Raw genomic sequence first — 19879 nt, 5'->3', positions numbered from 1 at the left:
GGAGGGTTGGGTGAGAATCTTAAACAGGTTCCATGCGCAGGTCTCCATCTCACAACCCTGGGATCAGGACCTGAACCAAAATCAAGATTTGGACACTGAACTAACTGAGCTATCCAGGTGCCTCTTATTAATATTTTGAGGAATTTTCATACTGTTCTCCATAGTGGTGGAATCACTTTACAATCCCACCAGCAGTTCACAAGAGTTCCCTTTTCTCCATATCCTCTCCAGCACTTATCTCTTCTTGTTGCTAGCTGTTCTTAATGGTGTGAGATGATATTTTATTCTGATTTTGATATGCTTTTCTCTGATGAGTAGTGATGTTGAGCCACCTTTGCAGATACCTGTTCGCTATTTTGATGTCATCCTTGGGAAAATGTTCAGTTCCTCTGCTTATTTTTTAATTGGATCGTTTGTACTTTTTTAATATCTTTACTGAGTTGTTTGAATTTTTATTTTTGAAGTTTATTTTGAGAGAGAGAAAGAGAATGCATAGCTGATAAGGGGCAGAGGGAAGGAGAGACAATCCCAAACAGGCTCTAAGCCATCAGCACAGAGCCTAGGGCAGAGATCAAACTTGGAAACTGTGAGATCGGGACCTGAGCCTAGATCAAGAGTTGGAAGGAATCCCAACCAACTGAGTTACTCAGGTGTCCCTGTATGAGTTCTTATGTTAACCCTTTATCTGGTACATGTTTTGCAAATGTTCTCTCTAATTTTGTAGGTTGCCTTTTCATTTTGTTGTTTGTTTTGTTGTGCAGAAGCTTTTAATTTTGATGTCGCATTTGTTGATTCTTTTTCTTTTGTTGTTTGTGCTTTTTGGTGTGATATCCAAAAACATCATTGCCAAGATCAGCACTGAAGAGCTTATTTTGTATGTTTTCTTTGTGGTATCAGGTCTTCTGTTTAAGTCTTTAATCCATTTTGAGTTAATTTTTGTGAGTGTGTAAGATAGAGGTCCACTTCCATTTTTTTGTATGTAGCTTTCCAGTTTTCCCAGCAGCATTTGTTGAAGAGACTGTCCTTTCCCCATTGGTTGTTCTTGTCCCCCTTATCAGATATTAGTAAGCTGTATATACAAGGGTTTAGTTCTAGGCTCTCTGTTCTTTTCATCTTTGTGTCTATTTTTATGCTATACTGTTCTAATTACTGTAGGTTTGTAGTATAGTTGAAAATCAAGAACTGTGATGCCTCTGGTTTTTTTGTTCTTTCTCATGATTGTTTGGCTCTTGAGGGTCTTTTATGGTTCCATACCAATTTTAGGACTTTTTTTTTTTTTTTTCCTATTTATGTGAAAAATGCCATTGGGACTTTCATAGGGTTTGTGTTGAGTCTAGGTGGCTTTGGGTGGCATGGGCAGTCTAAGAGTATTAACTCTTCTAATCCATGAACACAGTGTCCTTCCACTTGTTTGTGTCATCTTTAATTTTTTTTTCAACACTGTCTTGTAGTTTCCATTGTATACTCTAGGGCTTTCATTAAACTCCATTAGGAAATGATGATTTTTAAAAAGCGTTTCTTCTGATAATTCCATTTGAAATCTAGTATTTCAGGCCTTTAAGCTTTTTTTTTTTAAGTTTGCCTATTTTATTGATTTTTTTTGTTTTAAATGTTTATTTATTTTTGAGAGAAAGACAGAGCATGAGCAGTGGAGGGGCAGAGAGAGAGAGATAGAGGGAGACACAATCTGATACAGGCTCCAGGCTGTGAGCTTTCAGCGCAGAGCCTAACGCAGGGCTCGAACTCAGGAATGGTGAGATCGTAACCTAGGCCAAAGTTGGACGCTTAATCTACTGAGCCATCCAGGTGCCCCACGGCCTTTAAACTTTTATGTTTACCACATTTTTTTGCACTGAATTTGGATTCCTGTTATTTGCTTTGCCCAATAATGTAAAAATAGTTTAAACTTTTTTATTAAAATGTTTTTAATGTTTATCTTCAAGAGGGAGGGAGAGAGATAGAGAGAGGGACACTGTGAGTGGAGGAGGGAGGAGGGGCAGAGAGAGAGGGAGACACAGAATCTGAAGCAAGCTCCAGGCTCAACAGGCTGTCAGCACAGAGCCCGATATGGGGCTTGAACCCATTAACTGTGAGATCATGACCTGAACCAAAGTAGGACACTTAACTGACTGAGCTATCCAGGCACCCTGTAAACTTAAAAAAAAAAAAAAAAAAAAAAAAATGTTTATTTACTTATTTTAGAGAGAGAGTGAGTGAGTGAGTGGGGGAAAGTCAGAGAAAAGAGGGAGACATAGAATCCCAAGCAGGCTTTGCACCATCAGCGCAGATCCTGACGTGGGGCTTGAATCCATGAACTGGGAGATCATGACCTGAGCTGAAGTCAACTAACTGAGCCACCCAGGTACCCAAAGTTTAAACTTTTTAATGAAATACTCTTGCTAACAGTAAACATGAGTCAAATTTCTTTGATTTCTTTTGGTCCTAAAAAATAGGGGTACTTTGGTGGTTCAGTTGGTTGAGTGTTCAACTCTTGGTTTTGGCTCAGGTTATGATCCCAGGGTTGTGGGATAGAGCCCTGCGCCAGGCTCTGTGCTGAGCACGGACCCAACTTAAGATACTTGCCCCTCCCCCCACCCCTTCAAATAAGAAATAATACACACATACCCACACACCACTCTGCATTGTCCATCAAGGATGTACAGCATCTGTGTTCAGTAATTATTTGAAATAATTTGTTTTCATTGTGTCTTATGTAATCAGTTTGACACTCAGGTTTATTTCTGTTTGTATTTGGTTGTGTTTTTTCCTCAGGAAAATTTTTTTTTAATGTTTATTTATTTTTGAGAGAGAGAGACAGAGTGAGAGCAGGGGAGGGACAGAGAGGAGGAGACACAGAAGCAGGCTCCAGGCTCCAAGCTGTCAGCACTGAGTCGCGGAGTGGGTCTTGAACTCACAAACTGAGATTGTGACCTAAGCTGAAGTCGGATGCTTAACCAGACTGAGGCGCCCCTGATTATAGTTTTTTTCTTAATTAAATTTCAAACGTGGAAGATAATCACGTGATTCAAAAGTCAAAAACATACAAAAAGGTATACTTGCTGAGTTTTCAGTCTGATTTGTATGCCTTCTACCCTTTTCTCACTCCTTATGGGTAACCATTTTGATTAGTTTGTGGCTTATCTTTCCTGTATATTTTTTGCAAAAAGCCAACTCTATATATGTCCACATATTAGAAGCAAAAAGTAGCATATATAGAAATAACAGTTTATTTTATTAAAAAAATTTTTTTTAATGTTTATTACTATTATTTTGTGTGTGAGAAAGACAGTGCGAGTGGGGTAGAGGCAGAGAGAGGGAGAGACAGAATCTGAAGCGGGCTCTAAGCTGCCAGCACAGAGCCTGACATGGGGCTCAAACTCACAAACCTGATCATGACCTGAGCTGAAGTCAGATGCCTAACTGACTGAGCCACCCAGGTGCCCCTAGAAATCAGAGTTTAAAGGCTAGAATACTATATGCATTGTCCAAGATACTTATTCGGTCACCAACTCCTAGCCATTCCTTTGCTATGACAGCTATTGCTGCACTGAATAATACTGTACATGTTGTATGTATGAAGGTCTGTAGATTTCTAGAAGGACTCTTTATTTAGGACTTAAAGTTTTTTTTTTTTTTTTAAGAGAGTGAGAGCGAGCGCACAAACTGGGGAGGGGCAGAGGGGAGAGACAGAATCCCAAGCAGCTTCCCGTGCTGTCAGCACAGAGACTGATGCAGGACCTGAACTCATGAACTGTGAGATCATGACTTGAGCCCAGACCAAGAGTTGGACGCTTAACTGACTGTGCCACCTAGGCGCCCCTCGGGGTCTTTTTGTAAATGGAATTTTAAGTGAAATCCTGTCTGTAACCACTATGGTTAAGGCCTTATTTTCTCTGCATTCTCTGCACATAGGAACGTAGATGTCTTTATTTAAAAGATGCAATCTTGCTGTTCATAGTTCCGAAGCTTTTCACTCAGTGTCATGGGTATTCTTTTATGTTAACACTTAGAAGATTAACTGTAATCCACAGTGCTTGGTATTCCTTAGATTGGATGCACAAGAAACAATTTGTAGTGTTCAAGGAGGAGGAGTCAGCAAAAGAGACTGAGAAGGAGAGACGAGTGAAAGTACATTTTAGAAACAAAGTAATGTTTGGAGGGACGGGTCAGGTTTTTTTTCTTTTTTTTTTTTTTTTTTTAAAGATTTTTGCCAGCTAGGGTGATCACATGTCTTGGTTTACACCTGTTGTCTGGTTTAACTGGTTACACCCTTTACTTTCAGAAGTGTTTTGGTTTGGTTAATAAATTATGTTGTCATTCTAATCTAATATAAGGGCTTGGAATTGGTCATAAATGCATTAACTTGTTCATATAATGAAGATTGGGTTTTTGAAACTTGGATTACACCAGTGTTTTATTGTATAGCAGTCTTTAGATGTTAACGTGAAAAAGTTGTACCCTTTACCATGAGGCTTTTATCAGAAGAGATGGTGTAGTCAAAGTACCAAAATCTCAGTTTTATTAGAGGAATTCTGAGAAGGTCATTCAGTATTTGTTTTGCTGTACCATATCATAAGTAAAATAAAATTTGTGCTGTCCCATGGGTAAAATAATAACTGAAACAGGCTGGGGTGCCTGGGTGGCTCAGTCACTTAGACGTCCAGCTCTTGATTTCAACTCAGGCCATGATCTCACACTTAACGAGATCAAGCCCTGTGTGGTGCTCTGTTGACAGCACTTAGCCTGCTTGGGATTTTCTCTCTCCTTTTCTCTCTGCCCCTCCCCTGCTCTCTGTCTCTGTAAATAAATAAACATTAAAACACTTAAAAAAAAAACAGGCTGCCATAGTATCTGTTCCATGGTAAAGTTATTCTGTTCCTTTGTATCAGCCTTTTAAAAAAAATGTTTATTATTTTGAGAGGGAGGAAGAGAGCACACAAGTAGGGGAGGGGCTGAGAGAGAGGAAGAGAGAGAATCCCAAACAGGCTCTGGGCTGTTAGGGTGGAGCCCAATGTGGGGCACCATGTGGGGCTTGAACTCACGAACTGAAGTGAATGGTGAGATCATGACCTGAGCCGAAATCAAGAGTTGGACGCTTAACAGACTGAGCCACCCAGCGCCCCTAATCTTTGTGAATTCTCTATATCTTACCTGGTGAGTTCTGATTGTAATGAAATTATGAGCCGATTTTATAGAACATGAAGCTTTGCATAAGTTCAGCTCCTTGTATTGAAAGATTTTTGTATTTCAGCAGCAGTACTTGGTGAATGCTTAAGAAGAACGTGTGGGGGCAGCTGGGTGGTTCAGTCAGTTAAGTGTCTTGACTCTTGATTTTGCCTCAGGTCAAAATCTCAGTTTGAGATAGAGCTCTGTGTTGGACTCTGTGCTGCCAGTGTGGAGCATGCTCAGAATTCTCTCTCCCTCTCTCCCTCCCCTGCTTGCACACTCTCTTTCACAATAAATATTAAAAGAAGCTTATGTGTTTTTTGTTTTTTGTTTTTGTCATACAGAATAGTTCCTCTGACTCAGCTTGTGGTTGGAATTAAACTGATAAGCATCCTGTGATTTTAGCTATCCTGCTGCTTTGGGCTTTCCTTTCTAAATTTTCCTAATAAAATTTTCAACACTGTGAGAAGGAATTTGGGTTATGGAGTCCTTATTTGCCTTTAAGACAACCATTCAAATACCTAAAACATAGATCCTAAGGTACAACTTTAAGACCAAACCATCTGATTCTGTAGCAGTCTATAAGGAGTAAAGTTAATAAATGGGGTCTTGTAAATAGGTTGTAGATAGTGTGGGAAGAGAGACTGAAAATGTCAGATGAGTGTTCCTTTCCATCTATCCTAATTTTAAGTACGTTCCTGCTGTTCCTAAGGGTATAGTATAAATAATCATTTTGAAGTAGATAAAATAGAAATCTCAGATATTATAGGTTGTCTCGCTAAACAAACTTTTGGGGGGGGGGGTTTCTTTTTCTATTGGCCCTAAGTTTCAAACTTGGCATCGTCTATAAATAGTGTTTGAGACATTTTAATTTTGTTTTTCCTAAGTCCTTAGTGGTATTTCAGGTATTAAGATGGAGCGATGATGGTTGTTTAACTCCTTTTTCCCTAAAAATAAAAACTAATTTGGGGGCACCTGTGGGTGGCTCAGTCGGTTAAGCGTCCAACTTTGGGTCATGATCTCAGGTCATGATCTCACCGTTTGTGGGTTTGAGCCCCGCGTCGGGCTCTGTGCTGGCAGCTCAGAGCCTGGAGCCTGCTTTGGATTCTGTGTCTCCCTCTCTCTCTCTGCCCCTCCCCTGCTCACACTCTGTCTGTCTCTGTCTGTCTCTGTCTCTCAAAAATAAATAAATGTAAAAAACAAAAAAACTATTTGAAAATCTGAAGTGTTTTCTTCTTTTTTTTTTTTTTATAACACAGGTGCCATGTTTCAGAACAGAGTAATACCCCTGGTAAAGAAGAACTGAAGACACTGCACAGACATCAGATATAGGCTAATTACAAAGAAAGCATTAACCTGCCTCTGAGGTGACTAAAGGGGAATAATGGTGATTTTGCGCCGGGCTCGGCCGCCTGCTTCCGCCCCAACCAGCAATGAATCTTGACTCGCTCTCGCTGGCCTTGTCTCAAATCAGCTACCTGGTGGACAATTTAACCAAGAAAAACTACCGAGCCAGCCAGCAGGAAATACAGCATGTAAGTAAACTTAGAAAACAAGTACCAGTAAAGGAATGAGTATGTAGTGGAAAGAAGGTTCTCCGCAGCTTTAATACATAAAAGAGATTTATCCCAGTCCTTTTTTTGAGGAGTCACAGATTTTAATTTTTCTATACAACTTATGAAATATTTTGGCCTACTCCCCATCTTTTCTAGCTACAGTTTGAAATTGAGGTATACTTTACAAAATGTAAAACTCACCCTTTTAAAATGTGCCATTTGGTAGTTTCCAGTAATTCACAAAATTACTTAATTATCACCATCTTTGAAAATATCTTCTTCATCTTTGAAAGAAATGCTTGACACTGTGAGCAGTTGCTCTTCCATTTCCTCCTCTCTCCAGCCGCTGGCAAGCACTAATCTTTCTGCTTTTATGGATTTGCCTTTCTGGACATTTCATATAAATGCAGTCTTACCAGATGTGGCCTTTTGTGTCTGCCTTCTTTCACTTATCACAGTACTTTCAAGTTTCATCCATGTTGGAGCCAGTGTCAGTACTTCATTCCTTTTTATGAATAATAATAATACTGTGTTAATATTATTCATAATAATGAACAATAGTCAATTCTATGAATAGTCCTCATTTTGTTCATCCATCCATCGAATATATTTAAATTTGTTTCCATTTTGTGGCTTTTGAGTAGTGTTGGCTTTCAGTTTTTGGGTGGATATTTGTTTCTAATTTTTTTGTAAGTTTATATATTTTGAGAGAGAGAGAGAGAGAGAGAGAGAGAGAGAGAGAGAGACAGCGTGAGTCTGGAAGGGTCAGGATGAGAGGAGAGGAGAGAGAGAATCCCAAGCAGGCTCTGCGCTGTCAGCTTGGAGGATGATGTGGGGCCCGAACTCCTGAAACCATGAGATCATGACCTGAGCCGAAACCAAGAGTTGGATGATTAACTGACTGAACCATCCAGGTGCCCCTGTTTTAAATATTTAGTATATACTAAATAATGGAATTTCTAGGTCATGTGGTAACTCTAATCTGAAGAACTGCCAGACTATTTTCTAGAGCACTGGACCACTTTTCAGTTCTACAAGCAATGTAGAAGGGTTCCAATTTTCCCTCCTCTTTACTAACACTATTCCCATTATAGGGAGTGTAAACAGGTATCTCATTTTGGTAATATAGATGATGTCGAACATCTTTCATGTGCTTATTTGTGTATCTTTGGAGAAATGTCATTTCAAATTCTTTGCCCCTCTCCCCCCCGCCCAGGTTTTGCCTTTGACTGCCGATTTTAAAAAGCTATTGTTTTCAAGTACAGGTTTGACTTATAGAGCATTTCATTCAATCTTTTTGAAAGTTATATAGTATACCTTTGTTTCAATGATGGTACCCCCTTCGCATCAATAAATCAAATGGCACTATACTTAGAATTGTATATATTGTTAAAATAAAACATACTAGTTGTGTGACAATAGGTAACTTCTCTGAACCTTATTTTCCTCACCTGCAAAATAAGAATAAAAATAAAATCTGCCTGACATCCTTGTTAGGATTAAATGCAATAAGTGGAGCACCTAATATGGTTCCTGTCGTAAGCATTATTTTTAAAAATGCTAATTCTCCTCTGCATAATAAATTACAGTTATTATATAAGTTAAGTAGTACACTGGTACAAGTTTGTAAATGAAGTAGGTGCCTAATTATTTGAGCTAAATCTAAGAATTAAGAGTTGGATATGGAAACTTTTTTCTCTTTTGTTTTTGGAGTGTGTGTGTAGAAATTGTGGTTTGTTTGTTTTTAAAGTAGATTAATATAAGGGCACCTGTGTGGCTCAGTCAGTTAAACGTCCGACTTTAGCTCAGGTCATGATCTTGTGGTCCGTGGGTTCAAGCTCCGTGTTGGGCTCTGTGCCGACAACTCAGAGCTTGGAGCCTGCTTCAGATTCTGTGTCTCCCTCTTCTCTGCCCCTTCCACACTCTGTCTCCCTCTCAAAAATAAATAAACATCAAAAAAAAGTGAAAAAGAAAATAGTAAAATACTTCTCATCCTTTTTTATATGGTGGTGTATGATAGTGTTCTACATCTTGGTTTTTTTTTTTTAATTTACCAGTCTCTTTTAGAAATTATTTCTTAATCCAAACATGAAAAGTTTCTTCATCCTTTTAAAAGGCTGTATAGGAAACCATCGTATTGATGAATTGTAATTTATTTCACTATTGAGGTACATATAGGTTTGGTGTGTGTGTGTGTGTGTGTGTGTGTGTGTGTGTGTATCCATCCTATCGACAATGCTGTTATAAGATTGTTTTTGACGTGTGTGTTAGTTGATTTGTAGGATAAATTCTTCGAAATTCAAGCTTGGGCAACTCTTCTACTTAGTTTTGTTTTTTTTTCCCCTTTCAATTTTTTTTATGTTTATTTATTTTTGAGACAGAAACAGAGCCTGAGTGGAGGAGGGGCAGAGAGAGAGGGAGACACAGAATCTGAAGCAGGCTCCAGGCTCTGAGCTTTCAGCACAGAGCTTGACACAGAGCTCAAACCCACGAACCATGAGATTATGACCTGAACCGAAGTCGGACACTTAACCGACTGAACCACCCAGGCACCCCTTCTACTTAGTTTTCTAATGGAAAGCTCAGTTCTTGGAATTACTCAGTTCCTATTTGCTTTTTTTTCTTTTCATGTAGTATTTCAGTGTATGTAGTACATTGAAATACCAGCACATTTGTATGCTTACAGGACTTAATGCATTTGATGCTACTTTGATGAATTAACGGTGCTTAAGTTCATTTTTCTAATACCTTCACAGGTCCTTCTAGTACAGAACAAAATTCAAGCTTCTCAGTCTGAGTTTCAGGACCCTTTATGTCATTCTAAATCCTGAAATTCGCATCTTTGAAGAATCCAATCTAATAACACTTCATCAGTGAAGACTTAACCCCTTTTTTCCTTTATTTGGATTAATTCTTTAGGATAAATTCTGAAAGCTGTGCTGGTCTGTGACCTAAGAATTTGATGGAACTACTATTTAAGCATCTGCTGTGTACCATGTGTTATTTATTTTTTTAGTCATTTTTTAAAAGTTTACTTAGAGAAAGCTCCAGTGGGAGAAGGGCATAGAGGAGAGATTCTCTTTTGATTTGATGTGGGGCTCAAACTCACAAACTGTAAGATCATGACTTGAGCTGAAGTCGGATACTAGATTGAGCCACCCAGGTGTCCCTAGTCAACTTTTTATTGAAGTAATATGTATATACAGAGCGGTTCACAAATCATAAATATGCAGATGAGGGGTGCCTGGATGGCTTAGCTGGTTAAGGGTCCCGCTCTTGATAACGGCCCAGGTCAAGATCTCATGGTTAGTGAGATCGAGCCAAGCATCTGAGATTGAGCCCTGTGTTGTGCTCTGCACTGACCGTGTGGAGCCTGCTTGAGATTCTCTCTCTGCCGCTCCCCTGCTTGCACACTCTCTCTCGTAATAAATAAACTTAAGAAAAAAAAAAGACACAGGGGTACCTCAGTGGCTAAGTTGGTTAAGCATCTAGCTTTGGCTCAGAGCGTGATTTCAAGGTTTTTTTTTTTTTTTTTTTTTTTTTTTTTTTTTTAATGTTTATTTTTGAGAGAGACAGAGACAGAATGCGAGTGGGTTGGGGCAGAGAGAGAGAGGGAGGCACAGAATCTGAAGCAGGCTCCAGGCTCCGAGCTGTCAGCACAGAGCGTGATGTGGGGCTCGAACTCATGAGCTGTGAGATGATGACCTGAGCCAAAGTCGGATGCTCAACCGACTGAGCCACCCAGGTGCCCCTCAAGGTTTTTGAGTTCAGGCCTCGCATTGGCCTTGCACTAGTGGTGTGAAGCCTCCTTGTGATTCTCTCTCTCTGTCTCTTTCTCTCTCTGTCCCTTCCCCACTGGTGTACTCTCTCAAAATAAGTAAATTTAAATTTTTTAAAAAATTAAAGAAAAGTAGACGAATATTCATAAAATGAATATAAATCTGCATAACCATGCAGATCAAGAAAAATGGTAACATCTCAGGAGCCTCTTTTTAAGGTACTGAACATATCATTTATGACCCAGCAGTTCACTTCTATGTATACAATAAAACAAACTCATGTGCATGTTCATCAAAAAACATGTATTGCAATAGCCATGCTGGAAATAACCCAATCGTCTATCAGTAGCAGTGAGATTATTACGTGAAACAACATTGATCTTACGGTGTTGTGTGAAAAATGGTAAGCATTATGTCAGTTCACTCGTTGTTTGTGCATACTCGGTTCTGTTACCATTTCTTCCTAGCAACTGTTCAAACACTTGTAATGGTGCAGGTATTATTTTTGATGTGATTTTATGTCAGTTTTCACCTTCTCCTCATAGTCATGCAGGGTAGGTATTACTCTCTTTACACGGAGTTTCAAAGACATTATTATTTTGCCCACTGGTACTTTCCCTGAAAATGGTGGCAAATGTGATTTGAATCCACAACATTCCTATGATGGATCTCATTCTGCATGGAAGACAAAGAAGTAGGAGATAATTAGACTGGATTGGAAGGTCTTCTAGTTCAAAGTTTGGCTGTCCCAGACAGCCCCTACTCTAAAATATCTTTCACTGTGTTCTCAGTGTGACCTTTGTAAAATGTATAGCTGTGGTCTCTTTGTTGTTTTAAAATCTTTAGTCTGTCTCTGTCCTATCCAGTTAGAAACTCAGACTCCTAGGCTTGGCTTGTGTTGCTCTTCTCTGGAAGCACGTAAGAGGTAGTTTGGAATGCAGGTTACTTACAAGGTTTCTACACCTGTAGTGGAGGGAGACCAATTGGAAACAGAATTGGGCAGAAGGAGAACTGTGGTGGAAATGTTGGCAAACTGTGTGGGAAGTTTGGGAACAGATCTCAAAGTTGTCCCACGGTGTGCCCAGATGGCCAGGCCTTTATATCCCTTATGTTATCTCTTAATATATGAGAGCTAACCTTAGGCAGAGCTGTCCCATGCAGCCGAGACAAACTCTGAGGGACCTGACTGCCAGCGTGAGTGCAACTTCCTTGAAGTAGGGAATCTGATGGTGCAGTGTGTCACTTCACCCCAGCAAGGCTCTGCCTGAACTGGTCAGCTTAATACTATACTATAATTGGTTTGATTATCTTGCCTACTCTCAAGACCTTGAGTTGTGGAACTATTCTCTAGTTTTTATCTTTATACCTATAAATGCAATCGGGATGAAAGAAGGAATAAATTATTTAGTGATTGGTTTTTTTAAGAAGATTAGATTATTTTTTAAAATTCATTTTATTGGAGCGTCTGGGTGGCTCAGTTGGTTAAGTGTCCGACTTTGGCTCAGCTCATGATCTCACGGTTTGTGGGTTTGAGCCCCATGTCAGGCTCTGTGTTGATAGCTCAGAGCCTGGATCCTGCTTTGGATTGTGTCTCCCTCTCTTTCTGCCCCTTACCCACTCACACTCTGTCTCTCTGTCTTTAAAAAGTTAATTTAAAAAATTAAAAAAACAAAATTCATTTTATTTATTTTTTTAAGTTTATGTATTTTGAGAGAGAGACAGCAGGAGTGGGGGAAGGGCGGAGAGAGAGAGAGGGAGACGGAGGATCCCAAGCAGGCTCTGTGATGCCAGCGCAGAGTCCGACAGAATTCACCCAACTTTGAGATCTTGACCTGAGCCTAAAACAAGAGGCTGAAACTCATCCAACTGACCCACCCAGGTGCTCCTCCTCCTTTGTTTGTTTGTTTATTTTGAGAGAGAGACAGTGCAAGTGGGGATATTTTCTTTTCTTTTTTCTTTTTTCTTCTTTTCTTTTCTTTTCTTTTCTTTTCTTTTCTTTTCTTTTCTTTTCTTTTCTTTTCTTTTGAGAGAGGGAGCAGTGGGGGTGGGCAGAGAGGAAGAATCTTAAGCAGGCTCCATGTCCATCGTGGAGCCAGACATGGGGCTCAGTCTCCTGACGGTGAGATCATGACCTGAACAGAAATCAAGAGTTGGACAGTCAGCCGACTGAGCCACCCTGGTGCCCCTTAAAAGATTGTGGGGCTCAAACTCACAACCTTGAGATCAGGAGTCGCAGGCTCCACCAGAATGAGCCAGCTAGGTGCCCCACTAATTAATTTTGAAGATAAATGTTAGAATGGTTGGCCTAATGACTGAGGTTTTCACAATGTCTACAAATTTTTCTCAGACAAGTAAATTTTGTGTCTTCAATAGTATTTTTGCAGGGAGTGCCTCTCTCCCTCTGCCCCTTCCCTGCTTGCGTACGCTCTCTCAAAATTGATAAACTTAAATAGTATCTTTACAGACAGCCTCCTTCTGTTATTTCAGAATGATTAGTAATTTAGAACGGATGTGGAAGCAGCATTCTAATTTTTGGTTCTTGATTGCTTTTGGTGATTGGTAAAGGCTTATTGTATTCTTGGATGCTTAGTATATTTTACACTTGCTGTGTTGTGGCTTAGTCTGAGCAGCCTTAATAGCTTGACTAGGATTGTTTTCCCTTTGTTGTTTCTCCTGGGGACAAGCGGATAAAGGATTGTTCATTGAATTTATTAGATATATGGGTTCACTAGATGTGTAAACTAACTAGTACTACCATTTTATAGATGAGAAAACAGGATTGGAGTTTGTCTCATCAGTCAGGATGTATGATATTCTTTAAAGATTAACCCTTGTAGTTCTTTCCTTTAAATTCATCATTGTTGGGACGCGTGGGTGGCTTAGTTGGTTAAGGTTGGACTCTTGGTCCTGATTTCACACTTCATGAAATCGAACCCCATGTTGGGCTCTGTGCTGACTATGTGGGGCCTGCTTGGGATTCCATCTCCCCCTCCCTCTCTACCACTGCCCTGCTTGTGTGCTCTCTCTCTCAAAAACAAACAAAAAACCATAAAGGTAATCATTGTCGTTATGTGAAAGAAATTATATAAGTAAAATAGAAAAAAATACACTAATTTTTTTAAATTCTCAGCTTAACGTTTCTGAATATTTCACTTTTGTTTTTGGGTTAAAAATACTGATTCTATAAAAATATTTTATGCCTTCGGGTGCCTGGCTGACTCAGTTGGGGAACATGTGATTCTTGATCTTGGGGTTGTGAGTTTGAGCCCCATGTGGGGTGTAGAGATTATATAAGTAAAAATTTAAAAAAGTATTTTGTGTCGTGTCCTTTAAGATCTAGAGTTTCTGTAAATATAATTTAAAAATTGTATTAAAATTTCAAGTTTATTTTTAATATGTGATATAAAATAGATTTTAAAATTTATTAAGTGAATGAAACTTACACCAAGAGTTTTATTAAAGATAATCTCAAGCGCAAGAGTAGAACAGTATAATACAATCTTCCCAAATCTATCATCCTTATTTTAAGTCATGACTAATCTTGTTTCAGGCTTTTTTTTTTTTTTTTTTTTAATTTTTTTTTGAGAGAGAGAGAGAGAGAGCACACGTGGGGGAGGAGCAGAAAGAGAGGGAGAGCAAGGACCCCAAGCAGGCTTCTCACTGTCAGTCCAGAGCCTGACGAGGTGATAGGTGCCACGAACTGTGGCATCATGCATGACCTGAGCTGAAATCAAGAGTTGGACACCCTACCAACTGAGCCACCTAGGCGCCCCCATTCTTCGGTTTTAAAACTTGTCTCATACATAATTTTATTTATATATTAATTTAAACCAAACCATAATGCCACTGTCATATCTTTAAAAAAAAAAAAAGCATAATAATTTCTAAATGTAATATCCAGTTAACACTCAAATTTCCTGTTTGCCTCATCTAAAAAATCTCATATAACACGTGGGTTTGAATTAGGATCCAATAAAATAAACATTTGTTCAATTGGCCCTCATTAAAGATCTTTTAAAATCTTTGGTTTTCCGGGGTGCCTGGGTGGCTTAGTCAGTTAAGCATCAACTTTGGCTCAGGTCATGATCTCACAGTTCCTGAACCCACAGCATTGGGCTCTCTATTGTCAGCGCAGAGCCTGCTTCGGATTCTCTGTCCCCCTCCCCACTTCTTAAATAAATAAAAACTTTAAATCAGATTGTCTTATAGCTACCCAGTGTGAGTTTTGCTGATTATAGCTCCAGGGTGATGTTTAACATGTTCTTTTGTCTCTTGTATTTCCTGTAAATCAGTAAATTTAGAAGCTTAACAGATTAGGTTTTTTCTTCCCTTAAAACAGTTTTAAAGGTAGTAGTATATACTTTTCATCAGGAGGTTTGCAGTGTCTGGTTGCCTCTATTTTTGTGATTTTTAGTAGACTTTGTTCATTGATTAGATTCATTTGTTCAGGATTGCAAAATGATGGTACTCTTGTTATGCATTCTTGAAATAGTTCTGTAAAAAGAAACTTGCTGTTACCAACTCTATGGTTATCTGAGGTACAGTTTATAAAAGAAGGGCAAGATTAATGTTTGATTCTGTGTTTATTTGCAAGTTTTCAAAGTGACTCGTTTCCTGGCTTTTGAACATGACTGTGAATATGAGTTTTAAAAAAAAATTTTTTTAATGTTTGTTTATTTTTGAAAGACAGAGTCAGAGCACAGGCAGGGCATGAACACAGAGAGAGGGAGACACAGAATCTAAAGCAGGCTCTAGTCTCCGAGCTGTCAGCACAGAGCCTGATGTGGGGCTCAAACTCAAGAACTGCAAGATCATGACCCAAGCCGAAGTTGGACGTGTAACCAACTGAGCCATCCAGGCACCCTAAATAGGAGGGTTTTTTTAGCATTCTTAAGAACTCTTTTTTATTTGGGGGGTGGTGGTGGGGGGAGGAAGAGCGTGCAAGCGCATGTGAGTACGGGAGAGGGGCAGAGGGAGAGAATCCCAAGCAGGCTCTTTGCTGAGTGCAGAGTCCCAACGTGGGGCTTGATCTCACTACACTGGGATCATGACTTGAGCCGAAGTTGTATGCTCAACTAACTAAGCCACCCAGGCACCCCAGGAGCTCATATATTTTTAACTTTTGATGTATATGTTTTAGTATTAAAAAATTTTTTATTAACATTTTTTTAATTTATTTTTGAGAGACAGAGCACGAGTGGGGGAGGGGCAGAGAGAGGGAGACCCAGAATCCGAAGCAGGCTCCATGCTTCAATCTGTCAGCACAGAGCCCAGTGCAAGCAGCTGATGATTGCTGAAGGTTGAGGTGGCTGTAGCAATTTCTTAACATTGATTGACTCTTCTTTTCATGGATGATTTCTCTGTAGCATGTGATGCTGTTTGGTAGTATTTAATTTGCAGTAGAATGTGTTTCAAAATTGTGGAGTCAGTCCTCTCAACCCCTGCCTGCCACTGCTTTACTAAGTTGGTAAGTTGATAGTTGATAAACAAACTTCGTTGTCATTCCAACAATCTTCACAGCATCTTCACCAGGAGTAAATTCCATCTCAAGTAACCACTTTGCTCATTTAAAAGAATCAACTCTTCATCTGTTAAAGTTTTTTTTTCTTAGAGAGAGAGAGAGAGAGAGCGAGCGAGCGAGCGAGCAAGCTGGGGAAGGGCAGAGGGGGAGAGAATCTTTTTTTTTTTTAAATGTTTTTTTTAATCTTTGTTTATTGAGAGAGAGAGAGACAGTGCAGGCAGGGGAGGGACAGAGAGAAGGAGGGAGACACAGAATCTGAAGCAGGCTACAGACTCTGAGCTGTCAGCATAGAGCCTGACACAGGGCTCGAACCCACGAACAGTGAGATCATGACCTGAGCTGAAATCAAGAGTTGAACACCTAACTGACTGAGCCACCCAGCCGCCCCTCATCTGTTAAAATTTTATCATGAGATTACAGTAATTCAGTTACATCTTCAGGCCGCACTTCCAGTTCTGGTTCTTGTGCTGTTTCTAGCACATCTGTAGTTACTTCTTCCACTGAAGTCTTGAACCCCTTAAAGTCATCTCCACGGACTGGAATCAACTTCTGTAACTCTCGTTACTTTTGATATTTTGACCTTTTCCCCATGACCACGAATGCTCTTCTTGGATGGCATCTAGAATGCTAATTCCCTTCCAGAAGGTTTTCAGTTTACTTTGCCCAGATCCATCATCAAGGATTATCATTATCTGTGGTGGCTGTAGCTTAACAAAATGTACTTCTTAAATAGTAAGACTTGAAAATCTGAAGGACTTCTGGGGCACTTGGGTGGCTCGGTCAGTTAAGCATTGGACTTCGGCTCAGGCCATGAACTTGCTTTCGTGAGTTTGAGCCCTGCATCAGGCTCTGTGCTGACAGCTCAGAGCCTGGAGCCTGTTTGGATTCTTTGTCTCCCTCTTTCTCTGCCCTTCCCCTGCTCGCACTCTGTCTGTCTCTCTCTCAAAAATGAAGATTAAAAAAAAAAAAAAAAGTCTAATAAAGGACTCTTTGATCCATGGGGCTGCGGAATGGATGTTGTGTTAGCAGACCTGAAAACAACAATAATCTCCTTGTATATCTCCACCAGAGCTCTTGGGTGACCCAGGTGCATTGTCAGTGATCAGTAATCTTTTGAAAGGAGTCTTTCTTTCTGAACATTAGGTCTCAACAGTGGTTTTAAAATACTCAGCAAATCATGTTGTAAACAGATGTACTGTCCTGTAGGCTTTGTTCCATTTTTAGAGCACAGGAGGGTCAATTTAGCATAATTTGTAAGGACCCTAGGAGTTTTGGAATGGTCAGTGAGCATTGGGTTCACCTTAAAAGTCGCCTGCTGCATCTGGCCTTAACAAGAGAGTCAGCTTGTCTTTTGAAGCTTTGAAGTCAGACATTGACTTCTCTCTAGCTGTGGAAGTCCTAAATGGCGTTTTCTTCTTCTTTTTAATGTTTGTTTATTTTTGAGAGAGAGATAGAGGGAGGGAGGGAAAACACAAGTGGGGGAGGGGCAGAGATAGAGGGAGACACAGAATCCGAAGCAGGCTTCAGGCTCTGAGCTGTCAGCACAGAGCCCGACACGGGACTCAAACCCATGGACGGCGAGAACATGACGGCAAGATCATGACATGAGCTAAAGTCAGGACATTTCACCAACTGAGCCACCATGTGTCCCTGGCGTTTTCTTCTAATATTCTGTTTCATCTACATTGAAAAGTCTTTTGCTTACTGTAGCTGCCTTCATTATCTGGCCAGATCTTCTGGATGACTTGCTGCAGCTTCTACATCAGCCTTTGCTTCACCTTGTGCTTTTATATTAGGGAGATGGCTTCTTTCCTTAAACTCCATGAACCTCTGCTAACTTACCGCTTTTTTTCTGCAGCTTCCTCGCCTCTCTCAGGCTTTATAGAATTGAAGAAAAGTTGGGGCCTTGATCTGAATTAGGCTTTGGCTTAAGGGAATATTATGACTGGTTTGATCTTCTGTCCAGGCCATGACAACTTCTTCTTTACCAGCAAGAAGATTCTTCTGCTTTCTTATCATTCGTGTGTTCACTGGAGTAACACTTGTAATGTCCTACAAGAAACTTCCTTTTTTAGTATTTACAACTTGGCTAACTTAGGCACAAGAGGACTGGCTTTTGGCCTGTTTGGACTTTGAATGTGCCTTCCTTAACTAACCTTAATCATATCTATCTTTTGATTTCAAGTGAGATATGTTTGACTCTTCCTTTCATTTGAACACTTAGGAGGACATTGTAGGATTATTAATTGGTCTAATTTCAATATTGTTTTATCTCAGGTAACAGGAGGGAAAGAAGGTGGGGGAGCAGCTGGTTGCTGTAGTAGTCAGAACACATACATTTGTTATGTTTGCTGCCTTCTATGGATGTAGTGCTTGGTGCCCCCAAACAATTACAGTAGTAACATCACTGATCACAGATCATCATAAGAAATACAATAATGGGAAAATTTGAAATATTGTGAGAATTACCAAAATGTGACACAGAAACAAGAATGAGCAAATGTTACTGGAAAAATAGCTTTGATACACAGTTGCAATAAACCTTCAATCTGAAAAACAAAAAAATATATCTTAAAATTGCTGTAGTGCAATAAAATGAAGTATGGCTATGTATCTTAGTAGAGATGTACCATCAAATTAACATTTTAAAGTTATTTAGAATAGTTCTTGATATAGTTACACCACCAACTGGGTATAGTATTGGATTCATTGTTTTCATATTACTTTCAATATTTAAGGAATATCTTTTACTTAATTAAAGTTTGCTTGGTAATGATGTAAAGTTTTTGTTCCCAAAGTTAAATATGTAAAACAACTTTTATTTAAAGAGCAATTTAATCTTACTAGAAATATATTATATATTGAAATGGATTCAGTTCTTGCTGCCTGTCCTTTTACTACAGTTTCTACATTCCCCCCAAATCTTCTATTTTCATTCATTTCTGTTTTGGCTGTAGATCATGGTCAGATTTGTTTCATTTAGAACTTGGGTGCTATTAATGGAGTTCTTTCATGCTTGAGAATGTTCTCATTTTTATTTAAAGTCCAATTATAACTAATATGAAATTATTTCTTTAAGTTTATTATTTATTTTGAGAGAGAGTATAAGTGGGGGAGGAGCAGAGAGAAGAATGAGAGAATGCCAAGCAGGCTCTGCACACTCAGCACAGAGCCTGACTCAGGACTCGAACCCATGAACTGTGAGACCATGACCTGAGCCAAAATCAAGAGTTGGATGCTCAACCGACTGAGCCACTTAGGTGCCCCTAAATATGAGATTCTTGAGTCAAGATTACCCCTGGTTTTATAAATATTGCTCCCCATTATTTTTTCTGCAACATGTAATGCCAAAGGTTCCCTGTCTTTCCTTGTTTCTCTCCTTCCTCATGCATTTTATTTTAGATAACTAACTTTTCCTACCAATATCTACTCCTAACCTCAGTATCCCTGTGAATTTTCTTTTAGAGTTCATTAACTTTATGTATATGCTGTAGCATTGGTTATTCTGCATCAGCCTTTCTTGTGCTGTGGTATACCTTTCAGTCTTCCCATTCAGATCTTTATTTATTTCATGGATATTTTTGTTGCTTTCTTTGATTTTTTTTTTTTTTTTTCCCATGTGGATTGTACTAGATTTTATGTGGATTGAAATAGATTGTTAGGTGATTACCTTTTCTGAAGGTTTTGCTTTTAAGACATTTTTGCTTTAAGACATAATTTGCTTTTAAGACATTTTTTTTTATCTATATATATTTTTATCTAAACATTTGTTTATTTTTGAGAGAGAGAGAGAGAGCATGAGCAGGGGAAGGGCAGAGAGAGAGAGGGAGAGACAGGTCCGAAGCATGCTCCAGGCT

The 19879-nt window shown here is 39.3% G+C and overlaps 1 protein-coding gene across 8 annotated transcripts in view; it reads left to right on the top strand.

Moving 5' to 3' along the window:
* CNOT1 (CCR4-NOT transcription complex subunit 1) overlaps positions 1–19879 on the top strand; it is a 102344-nt gene that overhangs the window by 19523 nt on the left and 62942 nt on the right. For all 8 annotated transcript variants that reach the window (XM_078438837.1, XM_060650622.2, XM_060650619.2 and 5 more), the window contains exon 2: positions 6426–6701. In XM_078438837.1, the coding sequence (XP_078294963.1) occupies positions 6600–6701 (102 nt within the window). In that variant the 5' untranslated portion in view covers positions 6426–6599. The remainder of the gene's footprint in view (positions 1–6425; positions 6702–19879) is intronic.

The sequence above is a fragment of the Panthera onca genome, chromosome E2 (genome assembly GCF_046562875.1).
Source record: "Panthera onca isolate mPanOnc1 chromosome E2, mPanOnc1 haplotype 2, whole genome shotgun sequence".
In the NCBI taxonomy this organism is placed as follows: Eukaryota; Metazoa; Chordata; class Mammalia; order Carnivora; family Felidae; genus Panthera; species Panthera onca.
The sequence above is the reverse complement of the archived record's forward strand: the minus strand, read 5'-3'. Positions and strand labels throughout refer to the sequence as shown.